This window comes from Engystomops pustulosus, chromosome 2, assembly GCF_040894005.1.
Source record: "Engystomops pustulosus chromosome 2, aEngPut4.maternal, whole genome shotgun sequence".
Classification (NCBI taxonomy): domain Eukaryota; kingdom Metazoa; phylum Chordata; class Amphibia; order Anura; family Leptodactylidae; genus Engystomops; species Engystomops pustulosus.
In genome coordinates this window covers 127,789,419-127,810,802 of record NC_092412.1, presented here as the reverse complement: position 1 = coordinate 127,810,802, position 21,384 = coordinate 127,789,419, and the positions used below count along the sequence as shown (strand labels likewise).

Here is a 21,384-nt window from a genome sequence, read left to right as displayed (position 1 = left end):
AAGAAAATTCTACATACAATTAGGGACCTAGAGGCTAAAATGTTATCCTCACCAAGCACGGTACATCTAAAGGCGCTAGTGACTACGCCAACCAGAAAATAGAAAAATTACTAACGTTCTCGAAACAGAGATATTATGAGAAGGGTAATAAAGTGCATACGCTTCTGGCACGACTATTGTCGGAAAGGCATACCAACGGTACCCCTCAAGCGATTAAGGACACAAGAGGCGACCTTAAGTATTGGGGTGCTGTGGCGGTGGTCAGACTTACTACCTTTACAATTGGTGGCTGTTCATTACACCCTGGTGGGTAATACTATTGGTTATAGCCTGATTGTGTATATACTGGTGTTTGCAACTTTGGATGTATTTAACATGTACTGCATTATTTATGACCACCGCCACATCTTTTGTGGTTTTTATGTGTGTGTTTTTTAACTGTATGTTTTTTTGATGGCCGATTAAATAAAGCTATATTGGAATTTTGAATTAGTTATGTTTAGTTACTGAGGCATCCTATATACTCCCATTGGTATTGCTTGCGACCTTAAGTATCACCCGAAAGAAATTGCGCACCTGTTTAGGGCCTACTACACTAAACTTTATGCACTGCCTAGTAATCTCCCCAGTGATGAGAATAAGAAGCGAGACTTACTGAAATCTTACTTGTCCGCCTGCCTGCCAATTACTGAAATTATTAGATGCAGCAGTGGCTACCCTGAATGCCCCCATATCAAAGGAAGAGTTAGATGAAGTGATTAAGATGCTTCCTTCGGGAAAATCACCCAGGCCAGATGGACTCACTTATCTGTATTATAATGTCTATCTGGAAGATCTAGCTCCCTATATGTTGTCACTGTTCAACGCTTTTCTAGAAGGAACCCTCCCTTGCCGCGATACGCTGGCATCTTACATTTCGTTGATTCCTAAGCCAGGGAAGGATCCAACCGAATGTGGCAATTATAGGTCTATCACACTGCTTAATTCTGACCTGAAAATCTTTACCTGCATCTTGGCTAATAGGCTTAATGAATGGCTACCACAGTTGGTTAATAAAGACCAAGTTGGCTTTGTCCCGTGGAGGCAAGGATCTGATAACACCAGACGTACTATAGATCTTATTGACGTGATCAATATGGAATCACAATCCACTTTATAGCTTAGCTTAGATGCGGAGAAAGCTTTTGATAGATTGGATTGGTCTTTTATGATAGCTGCACTGGAAACATATCGAATCACAGGGAACTTCTTAAGAGCGATTCGTGGATTATATAGTATACCCACAGCAGTGGTCCGCTTCCCGCATGCCATGTCAGACCCCATTGCCATACATAATGGTACTAGACAGGGGTGCCCCCTTTCCCCCAAAATATTTACTTTATGTATTGAACCCCTAGCTGCGAAAATTAGGCTTAATGCTGATATCCGGGGAGTATTAGTAAGGGATAAGGAGTTTAAGATATCACTATTTGCTGATGACGTTTTATTGACCATAATGTCGCCTCACACCTCCCTTCCAGTTCTACACGCGCTTATTCGGGAATATGGCAACTTAGCAGGGTATAAGGTAAACACTGCGAAAACAGAAGCCCTACCTGTGAACATCCCACTTGAGGAGTTGTCCTTACTGAAACAGAACTATCAGTATCAGTGGAAGACAAATTCCCTAAAATATCTAGGGGTACAGTTGACAGCTTCTTATTCAACACTCTACAATGCCAATTACCCCCCTCTATTTAAGGATTTGAGAACTATGCTCACTAAATGGAAGGGACATCATATTTCCCTGCTCGGTCGAGTGGCTGCTGTTAAAATGACTTGGCTCCCAAAACTTTTATATTACTTTAGAACTCTGCCAATTAAAGTACCACAAAAGGAGCTTAAGGCTCTGCAAGGGGCTATTTTTAACTTCATTTGGGATAATAGAATGCCTAAATCGGTCAGGCTTGCTCCCAAGGCCCGAGGAGGCCTAGCAGTCCCACATATTGTGAATTACTACTGGGCAACGCAGCTACAATATATACCATACTGGGCGGCCTCAGCAGCCTATACTAAGTGGGTCGAAATAGAGAAGCTCTGGTTGGCCCCGATGCATCCTAATTCGTATCTATGGGGGCCTAAACCCCCCAGCGTACCCAACCATTATTGGGCCCTATTACATTCACCCTGTCCACTTGGTGAACCTGCCAAAAAAGGTTTAACCTCTCCTCTAAGTGTTCCCCAATGATGTCAGTCTTATACAACCCTGTTATACCGGACAGCCTGACATCCCACATGGTGAACCCTTCACACATGTGTGTGAAGAACAAATTGCAGATGTTTAAATACATCTGCAATGTGTTCTTCACACATATATATTGTTCTTCACATGCTATTTTGGGCGCACCGTTCCGCGCGTATCTCCCGACCAGTAAGCAGATGTGCCGAACATCTGTAATCTATTCTGCACTGTGTTTTTCTCTTAAATGATCCTGTGTTCACTGTGTTCACTGTTTTTATTCTATTCTTCACTGTTCTTCATTGTGTTTTTTTAATTAAATGATCGTTCGCGAGCAGGGGAAATACTGTTATTCTGGTCACCTAGCAACCCTTACGTTTAAAACGCATTGCACTCGCATTGCACTTGCAATGTTCGCGAGTGCAATGCGTTTTTGATACGTCCCCATAGACTTGAATGGGGCGTGAAAAACGCGCGTGAAACGCAAAAATAGAGCATGCTGCGATTTTGACGCGCGTGCAAACGAACGCAAGCACGCGCGTGAAAAACAACGCTAATGAAGAAAGAGCCATTGAATACAATGGGACAGAGTGCAATGCAAGTTCTGCGCGTCAAATGCACGCGCAGAACTCGCGCGTGAAAAACGCCAGTGTAGAAGGGGCTTAAGTCCACAGGCCCTCTCCACAGATCCTTTGTAGAAAAAAATATGTTGACTGATTGTGAAGAGGTTAAAGGTGTTAAACAAAGCAAAACTTTATCTCTGTGATTTGTTTTGGTCCAATGCATAAAGTGGATGTATAATTTGTACTACACAATGAAAGTTGTTACAATATATAGCTTTTAGAATTTAAAAATAAAAGAACGAAAAAGCAAAAAAGCTCTGGTCTTTAAAAGGTTAACTCATTGTGACCTTCGCAAAGAAATGCATCCTGTTGCATAACCCTTATTTTAAAAAAAGCCCAATATGCCTTGAATATTAGTCAGCCTATGACTATGACAGATTAACAGAATCGGCACCTTGATGCATCTGTCCGGTGGCCGTGCCACCGGCAAAACTAAGCCACAGTTTTGCATAAAAACCTGCAAACAAAGGTTACAGACACGGGGCAGGAACTCCCCATTCCTGCCCATCCTACTGGCAGCCACGTCTCTCCACGCCCACATGGGGGGTAGGGTGCACTGCAAAAAATTGATTCCAGAATCAGGTGTAAAAGCACTGAAAAATGTCCACCCAATGTTCGCAATAAAATTAAATTTTAAATAATTTTTCTATGGTTTTGGTCTAGATAACATTTTGTTTCTTATAATAAATGTTTGTGACTACTGAATTATCTGATCAGACTAGTTTGCAAAAAGGAGAAAGTGCCAGTCATATACCAGCCCCCTGACAGCATACTTGTTCTGTATCTGCTACCTCTATTTCACATATTAATATTTCTATGTGACTTTCTCCTTGGGGTTATCTGTATGGTTGTGGAGATAGGTGGGCTAGGGTGACTTCTCCTAGTCCCTTCTCCTGTATATAGGTGTTGAGCTTTGTAAAAAGTGTAGCTCTAGCTATGTGAGTATCCAGTTAGATTGGGATAAATAAAAGTGAATCCAATCTAATCTAAAGGCTTTTCATAATAATCTTCTCAGGAAAATGTTTTAATAGCAGAACTTGCTTCTTAGAATGCAAGTGGTATTTACCAGCACAGATGATTCCGGCATCTTCATGGTGGCCACAATTGTGAATTCCCCAGCCAAGACTGTAGCAAGCTGATAGGTATGACTCTGTCCCATCACAATTCACATTATCCAGAAGTATTAGACCAGTCCCATAACCAAAGTAAGCATTGCTTTTATAGTCCAGGGCTTCACCACAGTTAATTTGTTTGCATACAACAATTGCATCCTTCAATCCCCAGTCATCATCGCAAACTGTACCCCAGTTACCCTTGTAGAAAATTTCTACTCTCCCTTGACAGGAATCTGCTCCATTAACCAACCTTATACTGCCATCTCCTGAAATGACAGGCAATTAAACAGTTAATGTTAGGATAAAAGCCATGTATGTTACATATATAAAATACATCATATAGACAAAAGTATCCGGCTACTCATCATAAAAGTTGAATTAAAATGTTTAGCCACACCTATAGCAAATAGGGAAGTAAATTGAAATGCGCACCCATGCTCTCCCATTTTGTAGCTTAAGGCTCAGCCCGATTTTTTGGATTCTGACTTGTGTCCCTTTATATGGTTATAACTTTTGAACACTGTTACTTATCAAAGCGATTCTGGGATTGTTTTTTCCCCACATATTGTACTTCATTTTAGTGGTAAATTTTGGCTAATAAGTTTTGCGTTTTGCGTATAAAAAGAAAAAATGATGAATTTTTTTAAAAATTTGCCATTTTCGAAATCATTGCGTTTTCAGGCAGATAGATTTACCACCTAAATAAATTGCTGAATAACATTTCCCATTTGTCTACTTTACATTTTCATAATTTTTGAAATGTCTGGATAATTTATTTTGACATCGCATGGCTTACAAATCGAATATCGCTGTTCCATATTTTCAGAATTGACTATTTTGGGGATAAATACAGTTTTGAATGAAATTTTACATATTTAGCATCAAAAACCCCTATATTACCAACCCATTTTCAAATCTGCACCCCTCAAACTTTCAGAAACAGCTTTTACGAAGATTGTTAACCCTTTGAGATCTTCATAGTAATTGAATCAAAATGGAGGTGAAATTTGGAATGGTCAAATTATGTCTGTTATACGTTCATTTAGCCCTAAAATTTACACATTTCCAAAAGATAAAAAGAGAAAACCCACCATACAATTTGTTCTATAATTTCTCCCGAGTACAGAGACCTCCCACATGTGGCAGTAACTTGTTTTATGGGCGCACAGCAAGGCGCAGAAAGGAAGGAGCGCCCTGCAGCTGCCAGGATTTTAGTTTCCTCATTGGCCCCCTTTGTAGGCTATAAAATTTTAGCTTTTTCGTTATTGGGGCCATGTGACAGCCTTCTTTTTGCGGGACGAGATGCTTTTTCCAGTGTTAGCATTTTGGGGTTGGTATCCCCTATTGTTGAAAATTTAGGAACTTTTTTTTTTAGGGCAGGAGTAGAAAAGCATCAATTCTGTACTGGATTTTTTAGCCTAATAATCATGTTACCTTTATTTTATGGGTCGATACGATTACGGGGATACCGGTCATGAATATTTTTCCAACGTTTTACTAAATTTGTCAAATAAAACCCTAAAGTAGGGAAAAATCTATCATTTTTGTATTGCCGTTTTCCAAGTGGCATAACATTTTTATTTTTTTGGCTACGGAGCTGATTGATAGCTTGTTTTTTGCGGAACATGTTGTACTTTGCACCAGTATCATTCTGGAGTACATATGGGTTTTTTTTATCACTTTTTATAGCATTTTTTGTGGGATTGAATAGGTAAAAATCACAATTTTTGGAGGGTTTATAAACGTTTTTTATGGCATTTATCGTGGGGGCTCAATAATTATTAACTGTTATTCTACAGATTGTTACAGACACGGTGATACTATATATGTGGGGTTTGTGTTATGATTTAGACTTTTTTTTGCGTTATATGTCTCTTTATATGTTTTTGGGGCTTTTGGGCATTTTTATTGATTTCTTTCTTTATTTTTTAGTGAATAACTTTTTTTTTTTTTTACTTTTTCCAGCATGGGACATGAACAAGCAACCATCTGATTGCTTGTTCATGATAATACTCTGCAATACTCATGTATTGCAGGGTATTATCAGTGTGAGCCTATGCACATGCATAGGCTGGCACTTTGCCAGTAAGATGACGTCATAGACGCCATCTTACCGGCAGTTCTTGCAGGCAACACTGGGGTCCAGATCATACCCCAGTGATGCCACAGCAATGATCGTCGCCTCCCGAAAACGATTCGGGGGGGTTGTGGGGGAAAGACCCGCCAGATGCATGTTAGATACCGCGGTTGCGCTGACCGCGGCATTTAACAGGTTAAGCACCCGCAATCGGAGCCCACTCTGATCGCGGGTGTTACACTGGGGTGCCGGCTATCACCTTGTTTTCCAATGCCGGTTCGGCTCAGATCTTGAGCTGAACTGGCATCGGCTCTGCGCGCTAAGTCACTGCACTCAGCGTCCGATATATCGGATGCAGAGGGGGAAGGGGTTAAGGTTTTAGCTTAGGTCCTTTATTGCATTAGTTAAGAAATCTGTATCCAGTTAAGAATATTGCTTCATGCTGTGTAAACCAATTTTCTGGGACAGGGCATGTAAAAACACCAAAGAGTTTGTATGTTCTCTCCGTGTTTTGCGTGGGTTTCCTCCGGGTCCTCCGTTTTCCTCCCACAATCCAAAACATACTAGTAGGTTGATTAGATTGTGAGCCCCATTGGGGACAGGAACAGATTTGGCAAGCTCTGTGAGAGCTATTTATATAAAAGTATTATAAAAAAAAAATATTAAAAAGACCAATTTCCACCAGGTTTGGTGTTTTTTCATCCCACATGCGCTTTTACACATGACAGGGTGTTGAATGAGGTGGGCAGGGACTATAGCTGAAATGTTTGCCCGGTGATACCTGGTCTAAACTGGTCTGACCTGTCGATATTGTTTTGAGATCTATTATGAGGCTGGTGCCACTGAGTAGATCTGGGAAGGAGAGTGTTGGCTGGGTGAAAACTAAGGCATTAAAACAATTGTGACCATAGTTTAAACAAAGCTCTTTTCAAATTCAATTCTGAATGTGCTCCTGTGCAAAAAGTGTGATTCATAAGATATGACAAGTTGGTAGAGATTGTGAACAATGGGGCAGATTTGCCTTTGTTCAATACTTTTATGCTGCCCCAGATTCATTAAAGAGTCTAATGCTGAATTGTCAAACCAGGTATAGTTTAACCCCTTATTGACCACCCATACAGGTTTCTACGTTGGTCACTAGCTAATGTTCTGCATGCAGGGAAGAGCAGGGATCCTGCTCTAACAGGCCTGTTTAATCTGTTCGATCCCACGGTCAATGCAAGATATTGCAATTAAATATATTCGTAGATGCATTTTCTATTTTCATTTTATGTGGTTAAATTTTTGGGCTAAATGAAAGTATTAATGATAAATATTAGTGAATTCCAAATCAAACCTTCATTTTGTTTGAAATTCTGTAAAAAGGATTATCAAGATTCCTACATGCTGTTTCGATTTGTGGTCTTTCTAGTATCATAATAAAACAAAAGGACACTTATAAAATGACACCAACACAAAGCTGTGATATGGTAAATGTTAGTCTTATTACCAAAATTAGTTTGAAAAAAACAGAACATTTTGAAAATAACTAATTTTTGGAAAATGTTTACCAAATTCACCTTTTTCATAAATAAATGTTAAATATATCAACCAAAATTTCCCACTAAATTGATGTATAAAATTTCACAAAAAAACAAACTCAAAACACTTTGAGTTAAAGCCTTCTAAAGTTAATACCGGATAAAGTGACACATGCTGGTTTTGAAAAATAGGCCTGGGTCATTAAGGCAGCAGAAAGATCCCATTTACATGGTTCCAAGAAGATACAATTGAGGAAAAAGCAGCAGCACTCCGCTGTAATCCAGTGAATCAAGTGTTCTCTTTATTCATCAGAAATACGTGCAATGTTTCGACACATGCTTGACAAAGACCAAGTATCGAAACATTGCATGCTTTTCTGATGTATAAAGAGAACGCTTGATTCACTTGGTTACAACGGATTGCTGCTGCATTTTCCTCAGTTGTCTAGTTATAATTTGCATCTCCTATTAGTTGTCTTATTTTACACCATAAAAATGTGCCAATATATTATGTTTGACCATAGCAAATGTCAACATATTATTTATATACATACTATATAATATTACATAAAATACATATTATTTATAATTTTAAACAAAACAAAGGTTTGTGGCTTACTTAGAACATTTTGTGAAGGAGGAGAAGAAGGTTTTGTAAGTTGGCCCTTGTTGCTAGGAGTTGTCAATATCTCTGAAAAGACAAAGATTGTGTAGTAAGAAAATGTGTTTAGATAGAAAATATGTTTTGCTAATGAAAACAGAATACGAATAACAAAGTTGATACTTCTTAAAAACCATCAGAATAGTGGACAGACTCCCTGACATAAGTACTCAACTGTGAAACTACCTATTTTTTATTGTATCTCACTTCAGTAACAACATTGAAGACAAATGTTTAGTTTGCCAATCTTCTGTTTATGCTTTAACCTTGAAAAAATAGTACACCATAACTTTACTACCATCAAATCATGGACCTCAACATTTTTCTGAGTAATTAGAATTTTTTTCAAAAGACTTTAGAGAATTAAAGAATTAAAGGGAAGGCATCATAATAAAATTACATTTTTAACCTTGTTTTTATGTTATACATATTTTTGTGATTTTGTTTTCAAACGTTTTATTTTTTTAAAACTTACACGTAGTCAAATAAAATCTACATTTGGATAATTTTAAAATAAAGTCATAACTTTTGTTTTCTGAGTAAACAGACACTTTCCCTTTAACATTTTCCCTGACAGGTGTTTCTGGAAATTTTGTCGCATTATTGGCCAGGGCAATTATTACAGTTATGACAAAGGCCCAAACTAGAAGAAGTTGATGGAGTGGCACTGTGGTAATCTGGATTGTGATCCGCTGTGGGTGCAAGCTTCAGGGAATCTGGCTCAAAAAAACCCTTTCGTCCAGGAATCCAACAACAGGGAAGCAGCACTCCAAAATAAATAGTGATGTTTATTTCACCAGTTATGACATGTATAAATGAAACTGAAATTACATCATAAAGAATTGTACCCCCAACAAACCATATATTTTATGAAAGCAGACACTTGTCCCATTCTCAAAATTGTGTTAAGGAGTTTATAGACCTAGGCACCTTAATGCAAGTTTGATTCAAAGTGTAAAATTTTATGAAAAATGCATAAAAACTTTGATGGCAAAAAGTGTGCCGTTAACAGAATATAATTTGTTTCACAACTCCTAAATGTACTAGATGAACATCAGTAGAGCTCATAGATACCTCATAGTCATATGTTCACATGCATAAATCATCACAAAATCACTAAAACAGAAATTTTAAGCCGTCACAACCTATAAAAATAATGATCACAACCTGCAAAATATAGCGATTAAAAAGTAATGGAACCCGTAAAAACCTTTAAATATTTTGAAAGCAGGAAACCTGGCAATTGCATTTGTCTTGACTAACAGTTGACAGCTCGTACCACCATCATGCAACTTTGTGACAAACACAAATTATTAAAAAAATAATTCATGGAAACATACATTGTTACATAAAACTCACATCAAATCAGAAGTTTACACACAAAGTGGGATGAAAAAATAAGTCAACATAAGCAGATCAAAATATATACCACAATAAACAACAAGAATTTACATTTCCAAAAATGACATGCAAAAAAGCTATGTAATATTTGGTTATAATAAAGTAAAAAGCTCTTATCTTTTCAAAATCATTATTTTTCATAAAAATATGACCTACCATGTATAAAAAAAACCCCCTGTAATTAATTCATACAACCACCTCCATGCAAATTTGCAGCTAACTGTAATAAAATGTAAAAATTACGCAAAACATTAAACTAAATTTAAAATTCCACTAAAATATGTACAAATCCAGACTACTTACATTTTTCACTCTTTGTTTCATTGGTAAGATCGAAAGATCGAAAGATTTTTGCTCATTAATGCATACTCTGCACCCCATCATGATAGAAAAATAACAGAAAAAAAAATATATAAATCTGACGTGTCACCAGAGGCTTTCAATACTTACAAAAAACTTACCAAAATCTGTAAAAAGGAAATCAAATCAGCCAAAATACAAAATGAAAGACAGGTGGCTAAAGATAGCAAAACAAATCCCAAGAAATTTTTTAGGTATATCAATGCAAAAAAAAAAAATGGTTCAGAACAGGTTGGACCCCTTTATTCTGAAAATGGGGCATCGGTGACTGGAGACCAAGAGAAGGCGGAGTTACTTAATAGGTTTTTTAGCTCCGTTTATACAATAAAAGAGAGAACTTCTGACTTGGGTGGTGCCAGTGCGGGTCATGGACCCTGTAATATACTAGACTGGCTAAATGTAGACATTATCCAATCTAAGCTAAATAAAATTAATGTGTACAAAGCTCCTGGACCAGATGGGTTACACCCCAGAATTCTTAAAGAACTCAGTTCTGTTATTGCTGTACCACTGTCTAAAATCTTCAGGGATTCCGTAATGTCTGGTGCAAGGCAAATGTGGTGCCAATATATAAAAAGGGCTCTAGAACTTCGCCAGGCTATTACAGGCCTGTAAGCTTAACTTCCATTGTGGGGAAAGTATTGGAAGGGTTAGTAAGACTACATACTGGAGTATGTGACATCAAATAGAATAATAAGTGACAGCCAGCATGGGTTTACTAAGAATAGAAGTTGTCAAACTAACCTTATCTGCTTCTATAAAGAGGTGAGCAGACGCCAGGATGGAGGAGCAGCTGTGGATATTGTGTTCTTGGACTTTGCAAAGGCATTTGACACTGTTCCTCATAGACACCTGATGGGTAAAATTAGGGCTATTGGTTTGGCAGAAATCATTTGCAATTGGATTGAAAACTGGCTAAAGGTTCGTATCCAAAGAGTTGTGGTCAATGATTCCTACTCGGAATGGTCACCAGTTATGAGTGGTGTACCTCAGGGTTCTGTGCTTGGCCCACTACTATTTAATATATTTATTAATGATATAGAGGTAGGAATTAGTAGCACTGTGTCTATGTTTGCAGATGACACCAAACTGTGTAGTGTAATACAGTCTATGGAGGATGTTCATAGGCTGCAGGGTGACTTGGACAAACTGAATGTTTGGTCATCCACTTGGCCAATAATCCAAAGGCAAAATATGTCCTTGGGGGAGTAAATCTGGGAGAGTCCCTTGTTGAGAAGGACCTGGGGGTACTAGTAGATCATAAATTGAATAACAGCATGCAATGTCAATCAGCTGCCTCTAAAGCTAGTAGGATCTTGTCATGTATTAAAAGTGGCATGGACTCTCGTGATAGGGATGTAATATTACCACTATACAAGGCACTGGTTCGGCCACACCTGGAATATGCTGTCCAGTTCTGGGCACCGGTCCATAAAAAGGATGCCCTGGAGCTGTAGAGGGTTCAACGTAGAGCCACAAAAATGATAAGGGGTATGGAGGGTCTTAGCTATGAGGAAAGATTAAAACAACTAGATTTATTTAGTCTGGAAAAGAGACGACTACGAGGGGACATGATTAATTTATATAAATATATGAATGGTCCATACAAAAAATATGGTGGTAAATTGTTTCAGATTAAATCAAATCAAAAGACGAGAGGGCACTGTCTCCGTCTGGAGAAAACAAGGTTTAATCACCGGAGGCGACAGGGCTTTTTCACTATGAGAACTGTCAATCTGTGGAATAGCCTGCCTCAGGCGCTGGTCACAGCAGGGACAGCGGAGAGCTTCAAGAAGGGTCTAGATGCCTTTTTACACCTAAATAACATTGATTGCTATGTTATATAGAATTGTTTGCCCTAAATCCTTTCCTCATCCAATCCCTACCCTTCCTTGGTTGAACTTGATGGACAAGTGTCTTTTTCAACCGTATAAACTATGAAACTATGAAATGTAGATATTCTTGCTTATTTATTAACCAAGAAAAACATGCCCATGCGCCACCATATTTTTGAAGTCGCCGGCAGCTTTGCAGCATGTGGCAGAGACTCACCAGCTATAGAGAGGGCTCAGCCCGTGAGCCCTCTCCATGCACCCGTACCTGGCATGTGACGTACTGTTACGTCACATGTCGTGATTCGTTATGATTCGATTTTAATCAATTTTTTTCTGGAAATTCGGTGAACCTGATCGTATCAAATTTAGAAAAATTTGCCCATCTCTAATTCAGACCCTTTCCTATGACCCTCATATTTAACTCACAAGCTGTCCATTTCCTTCTGATACTTGCGGTAGGGAATGGGAGGAAGTTCCACAAATTCAGCTATCACTGCAGCCCTCCACCAGTCAGGGCTTTATGTCAGAGTGTGCCAATGGAAGCCTCTCCTCCGTGCAAGACATATGAAAGCCAACATCCAGTTAGCATAAAACACATGAAGGACTATGAGGTATAAGATTATCTGGTCTGATGAAACAAAGAATGAACTTTTTGGTGTTTATTCTAAGTGGTATGTGAGGAGAAAACAAGGTACTGCTCATCACCTGCCAAATACAATCATGGTGGTGGCAGCATCATGTCACGACCTAAACCCAATTGAGCATCTCTGGGGAGATATGAAAATGGCTGTCCACCAACATTTACCATCCAACCTGATGGATCTGCAAGGAAGAATGTCAGAGTATCCCCAAATTCAGGTGTGAAAAACTTCACCCGGTGGGTGCCCGGGGCCTTTGGCTTTAGGAGAGGCACACACCTTCCTTCATAATATACATATATAATTCCATTCTTCGTAGAAACATTAAATACATCTTATCACAATATGTGGAAACAGTTGATAATAATCAATCGCCAGCAATCTAGCGTAACTCCAAGTTCATAAATAGATACACTTAACTCACATAGCTTGACCATGGGCAGAGATTTATAATCCTCCAGACACTGAACAGGGCGATGCAAGCCACATGCGCTGATGTTTCGGGGGGCACACCCCCTTCATCAGCATTCAGGCAAAGGGGCGTGTACCTCAAAACGTCACTGCATGTGGCTTACATCGGCCTGTTCAGCATCCACAGGATTATAAATCTCTGCCCAAGATCAAGCTATGTGAGTGTATGTATTCATGAACTTGGAGTTACGCTAGATCACTAGTGATTGATTATTAACTGTTTCCACACTCATTTTGGATTTGATCTGCAAGCAATATTATTGTGCATTGTGATAAGTCGTATTTAATATTTCTAGGAAGAATGGAATATTATGAAGTAAAATGAATAAATTTTTGGAATATTTTTCATGGTCTTTTAATGGACACTACTCATTGATGTGTTTCTGTGCCGAATTGGATATCCTCTAGTCCTAGACTAAATTTTCTATTACTTTGCCTCCACGTTCTATCACTTACTTCATAGTTTCATAGTTTCATAGTTTGTACGGTTGAAAAAAGACACTTGTCCATCAAGTTCAACCAAGGAAGGGTAGGGATTGGATGAGGAAGAGATTTAGGGGAATATATATAGCATAACAATCAATGTTATTTAGGTGTAAAAAGGCATCTAGACCCTTCTTGAAGCTCTCCGCTGTCCCTGCTGTGACCAGCGCCTGAGGCAGGCTATTCCACAGATTCACAGTTCTCATAGTAAAAAAGCCCTGTCGCCTCCGGTGATTAAACCTTGGTTTCTCCAAATGGAGACAGTGCCCCCTCATCTTTTGATTTGATTTAATCTGGAACAATTTACCACCATATTTTTTGTACGGACCATTCATATATTTATATAAATTAATCATGTCCCCTCATAGTCGTCTCTTTTCCAGACTAAATAAATCTAGTTGTTTTAATCTTTCCTCATAACTAAGACCCTCCCTACCCCTTATCAGTTTTGTGGCTCTACGTTGAACCCTCTCCAGCTCCAGGGCATCCTTTTTATGGACCAGTGCCCAGAACTGGACAGCATATTCCAGGTGTGGCCGAACCAGTGCCTTGTATAGTGGTAATATTACATCGCTATCACTAGAGTCCATTCCACTTTTGATACATGACATGATCCTACTAGCTTTAGAGGCAGCTGACTGACATTGCATGCTGTTATTCAATTTATGATCTACTAGTACCCCCAGGTCCTTCTCAACAAGGGACTCTCCCAGATTTACTCCCCCAAGGACATATTTTGCCTTTGGATTATTGGCCCCCAGGTGCATAACATTACATTTATCCACATTAAACCTCATTTGCCAAGTGGATGACCAAACATTCAGTTTGTCCAAGTCACCCTGCAGCCTATAAAAATCCTCCATAGACTGTATTACACTACACAGTTTGGTGTCATCTGCAAAAATAGACACAGTGCTATTAATTCCTACCTCTATATCATTAATAAATATATTAAATAGTAGTGGGCCAAGCACAGAACCCTGAGGTACACCACTCATAACTGGTGACCATTCCGAGTAGGAATCATTGACCACAACTCTCTGGATACGATCCTTCAGCCAGTTTTCAATCCAATTGCAAATGATTTCTGCCAAACCAATAGCCCTAATTTTACCCATCAGGCGTCTATGAGGGACAGTGACAAGTCCAAGAACACAATATCCACAGCTGCTCCTCCATCCAGGCACCTGCTCACCTCTTCATAGAAGCAGATAAGGTTAGTTTGACAACTTCTATTCTTAGTAAACCCATGCTGGCTGTCACTTATTATTCTATTTGATGTCACATACTCCAGTATGTAGTCTTTTACTAACCCTTCCAACACTTTCCCCACAATGGAAGTTAAGCTTACAGGCCTGTAATAGCCTGGCGAAGTTTTAGAGCCCTTTTTATATATTGGCACCACATTTGCCTTGCGCCAGTCACTTGGCACCACACCAGACATTACAGAATCCCTGAAGATTTTAGACAGTGGTACAGCAATAACAGAACTGAGTTCTTTAAGAACTCTGGGGTGTAACCCATCTGGTCCAGGAGCTTTGTACACATTGATTTTATTGAGCTTAGATTGGATAATGCCTACATGCAGCCAGTCTAGTATATTACAGGGTGCATGACTTACTTGCTGGACTGGTCTTAAATCTTCATCATAAATAATAATAATAATAACTCCTTTACTTATATAGCGCACACAGATTATGCAGCCCTGCCTCCATCATGTCATTCAGGTTTCCTGAAGGTCATGTTTGATGTCAAGGGAGTTGTCTTACAAGGCAGCTTAAAGAGGCATGGTTTTCCTTATCCCAAAAACTTGTTGCATTCTAAGAAGACTCATAGCTGTACAAGCTTAAAAGGATGCTTCTACTCAATACTGAACAAACGGTCTGAATACTTATGACTATGTGATATTTCATTTTTTGACATTTGACATTTTTGGACAAAAATTTTGACATTTCTGGGTTTTTTTCCTGTCAAGATGTGGTGCAAAGTGTACATTAATGAGCAAAAAAATTACCTTTTGATCTTACCAATTGCGTGCAATTAAACAAAGACTGAAAAATTTAAAGGGCATCTACCAGCAGGATGAAGGACTGTATGAAAAGGTGTTAATGGAGCAAGAAGCCCCTCAGGCTCATTTGCATACAGACTTTCATCCTGGTGGTAGATGTCCTTAAAAGGTGTCTGAATACTGTTGGTGTCTGTAAGGTGTCTGTAAGGTGTTTGTACCCACTGTTGAGAATGGCTACATAGAGTCAGCCGAAACATATATTTCCACTGGTGGAATAAAGAATATTTTATTAACCCTGGAGTGCTGCTTTCACATCGAGGATTGTTTCATACCTACTGTATATAAATTAAATGTACTTTCCTAAAAACAGTAAGATGTGAAAAGTTCATACATACCCCACATGTGTATATTTTACTAAATATGCAGCAAGGGGAATGTTAAACCCACTGGATACGCCAAACATTTTTTTGCAGAAAATTGTATGGAGCTTTGCACAGAGATAATATTGTACTATCCCTTACACAACGTTAACCCTGATAAAAAAAACCTGTTCCCATAAACTAAGCTAATGAGATATCAAAGCTCACTTTTCGGTGGTTTTAATAAATGGGCCATAGTATCAGCAGCACAATAATGGAACCTTCTGAGGTTCATAAGAATTTGAGTAATAAGACCATAACATATGTATAAATAATGAAGGGATGGTGTGAAATAAAAAACTTTATTGTGTTACTTTATTTTTTTTGTGTTACATGCAACTTTTTAGGTTGCGGTGTTAATGCCACATTATGTGAAGAGGATTGGATGTTAATCTTCTCCCTCCATTACTTAAAAAAATTATATATATATAGGATAGGAGACTTTAATAACATGAAAATCCATACAGTCAATATTTACTTTATTTTTATTTTAGCTGCAAGAAGCTCCTCTGTGCATCCTCCTACAGCTTCTCCCTGTATCCTGCTGGCTAAGAAGCTATGAATCTAGGATTGTGTTTCTATGTACCAGGGACCTGGAGATATTACTGTTAAAATGACAATCGGTAGTAATTTGTTTATATTAAAAAAATTGCAACCAAAATTGTCACCTTAAATGTGGACATTTCAAGAACCTGGCACCTATTTTAGTTTCATTTGAAACATAAGACTCAGATATATATCTACTAAAATCCAGGACATATCTCATTATGTCCTTGACCACAGAGGTGCCACTCTGTGAGGATGTATGAGATACGTCCTTGGCAGGCAAATGGTTAAGGCTGTGTTGTACTGTAATATACATTACTCTTCAATTGAATAATGGCAGGGGCCATGCTGAAGGTTATTGGAAATAAAGTTACATTCAGTATGTCTTATGGATTTATATTGTCTACAGAAAATAATAATTAAGCCTTTTAATCATCTTCCATGACAGACCAGAACCAAACCTTTTTACCGTTACAGGTGACAGCAACATCTTCATAGTGGTAACAGTTGTGTATTCCCCATCCATGGCTCCTGCACTGACTGAGTGCTGATTCTGTTCCTTTGCAGTCCACATTGTCTAAATGAATAGGCCCTGTGCCTTGACCAAATAAAAGTCTGTGGGGCCCAGAAATGGCATGACCACATCCCAGTTGTCGACAAACTACATTGGCATCAACGACATCCCAGTCATCATCACATACTGTTCCCCAAGTCCCATTGTAAAGAACTTCAACTCTTCCTTGACAGTGATTCACCCCGTTAACTAGTCGGATATCTGCAAGCAGGGAAATAAACCAGAAGTAAGTACAATGAAAGTGAAAGAATATTAAATTTTTCAACGGATTTGCTGAAATCAGAGTCAATTGCGTATTGCAGGATTATTATAGTCATTATGTGACTCTTGATTTTCATTTTATAATGTGTTTTATGACTCACTGCCTGCCCAGTCCCCCACAATAGAGCTTTAACCCCTTCCCGCCACAGCCCTTTTTTGTTTTTGCGTTTTCATTTTTCACTCCCCACCTTCAAAAATCTATAACTTTTTTATTTTTCCATGTACAGAGCTAATTTATGGCTTATTTTATGCGGAAAAAATTACACTTCAAAAAGGTGGTATTTTATATTTCATGGCGTGTACTGGGAAGCAGAAAAAAAAATTCCAAATGCAGTAAAATTGGTAAAAAAAATGCATTTGTGCCATATTCTTGTGGGCGTGGATTTTATGTATTTTCCTGTATGCCCCAAATGACATGTCTACTTTATTCTTTGGGTTGGTACAGTTATGGGGATATCAATTTTGTATAGGTTTTATAATGTTTTCATACATTTACAAAAATTAAAACCTCATGTACAAAAAATTTGGGGGGATTTTGCCATCTTCTGGCACTAATAACTTTTTTATACTTTGGGAGGTGCCTTTTTTTGCGGCTTTTGATGAAGTTTACAATGTTATCAATTGTAGGACTGTACGACCTTTTGATCACTTTTTATAGAATTTATTAAATTAGCGTAAGATGGGCCCATGGACACTAAAGTTGCACCATCTTACGCTAATTTATTCATGCAGATGTTTGAAAACATCTTTATTACACCTTAGAAAATACATCTAGAAAAACTATATAAAAGCTATATAGACGACCTGTTCATAATATGGCAAGGCGACATCGCGTCTCTCCAGGAATTCTTCACTAAAATGAACCAAAATGATTGGGGACTTATTTTTACTCCAAACAACAGCACACAATATGTGGAATTCCTAGAGCTGATATTAAGTCATAATGGGAATGAATTCACCACAAAAATTTTTTTTTTTTTAAAACGTAGATGTCAATAGTTACCTTGACTTCAGAAGAAACCACCACAATAAGTGGCTACGTAACATTCCCTACAGCCAGTTAGGCGCCAAAGAAGGAATTTTTCCGATACCCAAACATTCAAGGAACAGTGCTACATTTTAAAACAGCGATTATTGAGAAAAAGTACCCAAAAGGAGTCATCACGGATGCTGTTAAAAGGGCCAGCTTACTGACCCAAAGAGAAAGCCTTCTTCCCAAAAACAAAGAACAAACAGAACCACCACATCAACTAAACTTAATCACTATCTTTAGCAAAGACAGTAGAAAGATTTTAGATATTCTTAAAAGACACCGGAACATCATCAAATCAGACCCACTACTAACAAAGGCTGTACCAGACAATATTTCTGGCACTTACAGGAGGGTGCAACAATCAAAAACCTTTTAGCCCCCAGTATTCCAAAACAATATAAACTACAAAGAGGACCAACCATCAAACAAAAAGGTAGTTTCAAGTGTGATTAGCCATTATGTTTATGTTGCAAAATAATAAAGGTATCGGATGTATTCACATCAAATAACACCAAAGAAACATCTAATTTGAAACACAGGTTAAACTGCAGCAGCCATATATTTGATCGAATGCCAATGCGGCCTACAGTACGTAGGAAGAACCACTCAGGCCCTCCACTGCAGGGTCAATCAGCATTGATACGATATTAAGCTCAAAATTCTAAAGCAGTGTACATTAAAGCATAAAGGAGGAGGAAATATCTCCATTATCCCCATCGATTATATTTATCAGGAGGTCAATGATAGGTTCGAAGCCTTAAAAAAAGAGGGAGATCTATTGGATATATAGACTAAAAACCCTCAAACCCTCAGGACTTAACCTGATGACTGAAACAATATTGACCTAAGTCCACCATCTCCTCATCATCTACTAACCAAATAGCACACCAACTCTATCATCACATGTGTCCATATTCACAATATTTTCTACCTACCATGTTGTCCATAACATAATACACCTCCATGGGTCGAACGATGGATTACACCTGCTTTTACATTCCAACAGTGTCTGTTACCCCATATTCTACAATTCTCAGGGGTCCTGCACTTTCGATCCCTTTTCCCTTACGTAATTGAGCAAGCAAATGCATAGAGGAACTATACACAGGTCTCAGTCATCCCGCTGCTCTGTGGAATGTATCCTCGCTTCGACTTCGACCTATTTTTGACCCACAGAGGCTTCCGTTACCTGTTACACGCAAACAGACAGTGATATAGGATAATGTTTAGGTAATCCACACCTCTGCTTCCTCTTTTTGCCTTTACACTTTTATTTAACGGTACATTCTATTAACTAACTATTTATTGCAACTATATGAAATGATGATTCACGAATTTATATACTTTTATATGTTATGCAAATATGTTATGCAATATTTTCCTGTATACCCCATTTTTAATCTATATTTCTGACAAGTAACTTCCCTACTAGAGATGAGCGAGCACTAAAATGCTCGGGTGCTCGTTATTCGAGACGAACTTTTCCTGATGCTCGAGTGCTCGTCTCGAATAACGAGCCCCATTGAAGTCAATGGGAGACTCGAGCATTTTTCAAAGGGACCATGGTTAGGGAATAAAATGTGTTATTTAATTGAAAAAGAATGTCTTCTGATAAGTTAGCAGATGTATGCAAACATCTGCAATCTATTCTTCACTGTTCCGCGTGTATATTATCTCCCGACAAGTTAGCAGATGTGAAGAACAGTGAAGAATAGAATAAAAACAGGGAACACAGTGAACACAGGATCATTTAAGTGAAAAACGCAGTGAAAAACACAGTGAAGAATAGATTGCAGATGTGCGGCACATCTGCTTACTTGTCGGGAGATACGCTGTCCCGGGATCCGCTCCTTTTCTTCCACTGAAGTCTCCCCGTTCTCTCTGCCCTTCCCGATGTCTCTGTGCCGCTGCCCCAATGTCTCCGTGCCTGCCACTGCCCCAATGTCTCCGTGCCTGCCGCTGCCCCGGTGTCTCCGTGCCTGCCGCTGCCCCGTTGTCTCCGTGCCTGCCGCTGCCCACGATGTCTTTGTGCCTGCCGCTGCCCACGATGTCTCCGTGCCTGCCGCTGCCCCGCTGTCTCCGTGCCTGCCGCTGCCCCGCTGTCTCCGTGCCTGCCGCTGCCCCGCTGTCTCCGTGCCTGCCGCTGCCCCGCTGTCTCCGTGCCTGCCGCTGCCCCGCTGTCTCCGTGCCTGCCGCTCCCCCGCTGTCTCCGTGCCTGCCGCTCCCCCGCTGTCTCCGTGCCTGCCGCTGCCCCGGTGTCTCCGTGCCTGCCGCTGCCCCGGTGTCTCCGTGCCTGCCGCTGCCCCGGTGTCTCCGTGCCTGCCGCTGCCCCGGTGTCTCCGTGCCTGCCGCTGCCCCGGTGTCTCCGTGCCTGCCGCTGCCCCGGTGTCTCCCTGCCCGCCGCTGCCCACGATGTCTCCGTGCCCGCCGCTGCCCACGATGTCTCCGTGCGCACCGCTGCCCACGATGTCTCCGTGCCTGTCGCTGCCCACGATGTCTCCGTGCCTGCCGCTGCCCACGATGTCTCCGTGCCTGCCGCTGCCCCGCTGTCTCCATGCCTGCCGCTGCCTGTGCTGCTCCCCTGTGCAGATCCTCTGTTAAACCTCTGTTCTTCCTTTTTTTTAACAGAGGTAAGGAATGGTGGTGTGAAATTAGCCTTAAAGAAAATCTTCCATTTGATTTGATGCATTATGAAGCAAGCATACCTTGAGAATGATGTAGCTACACTGATGCTGAATCATATCTTGTTTAATCCCTGTTCTGAGTGGTTTTGCTGAAAACAATTATAAAATTCAGGCTTTCTGAATAGCCAAGACAGGACTAACTATTAAACCTGAGCTGGATTACTCATACACAGCAGCTGGGGTATGGTGCGGCAATTGATTATTCTGCCTGGCAGTGAGAACACTGTGATTGCATCATCCTCTGAGCAGTGCATAACAAATGTGAAAGGAAAAGCACCAAGCCCCAGTACAGAAATGACAGAGCTTCATTATCTTAATTTTATAATTGTTTTTTCTGCAAAACCGCTCAGCGCAGGGATTAACCAACATATGATCCTGCATCAGTGTAGCTGCAGCATTCTCAAGGTATGTTTGTTCATATTGCATCAAATCAAATGGTAGGTTTCCTTTAAAACTG

General features: G+C 39.6%; 1 protein-coding gene across 4 annotated transcripts in view; it reads right to left on the bottom strand.

The window, feature by feature from the left end:
- SSC4D (scavenger receptor cysteine rich family member with 4 domains) overlaps nt 1-21,384 on the bottom strand; it is a 119,672-nt gene that overhangs the window by 60,126 nt on the left and 38,162 nt on the right. For all 4 annotated transcript variants that reach the window (XM_072136342.1, XM_072136345.1, XM_072136343.1 and 1 more), the window contains 3 exons: nt 16,845-17,150; nt 8,173-8,244; nt 3,908-4,222 (listed from right to left, as the gene is read on the bottom strand). In XM_072136342.1, coding sequence (XP_071992443.1) covers nt 3,908-4,222; nt 8,173-8,244; nt 16,845-17,150 — 693 coding nt within the window. The remainder of the gene's footprint in view (nt 1-3,907; nt 4,223-8,172; nt 8,245-16,844; nt 17,151-21,384) is intronic.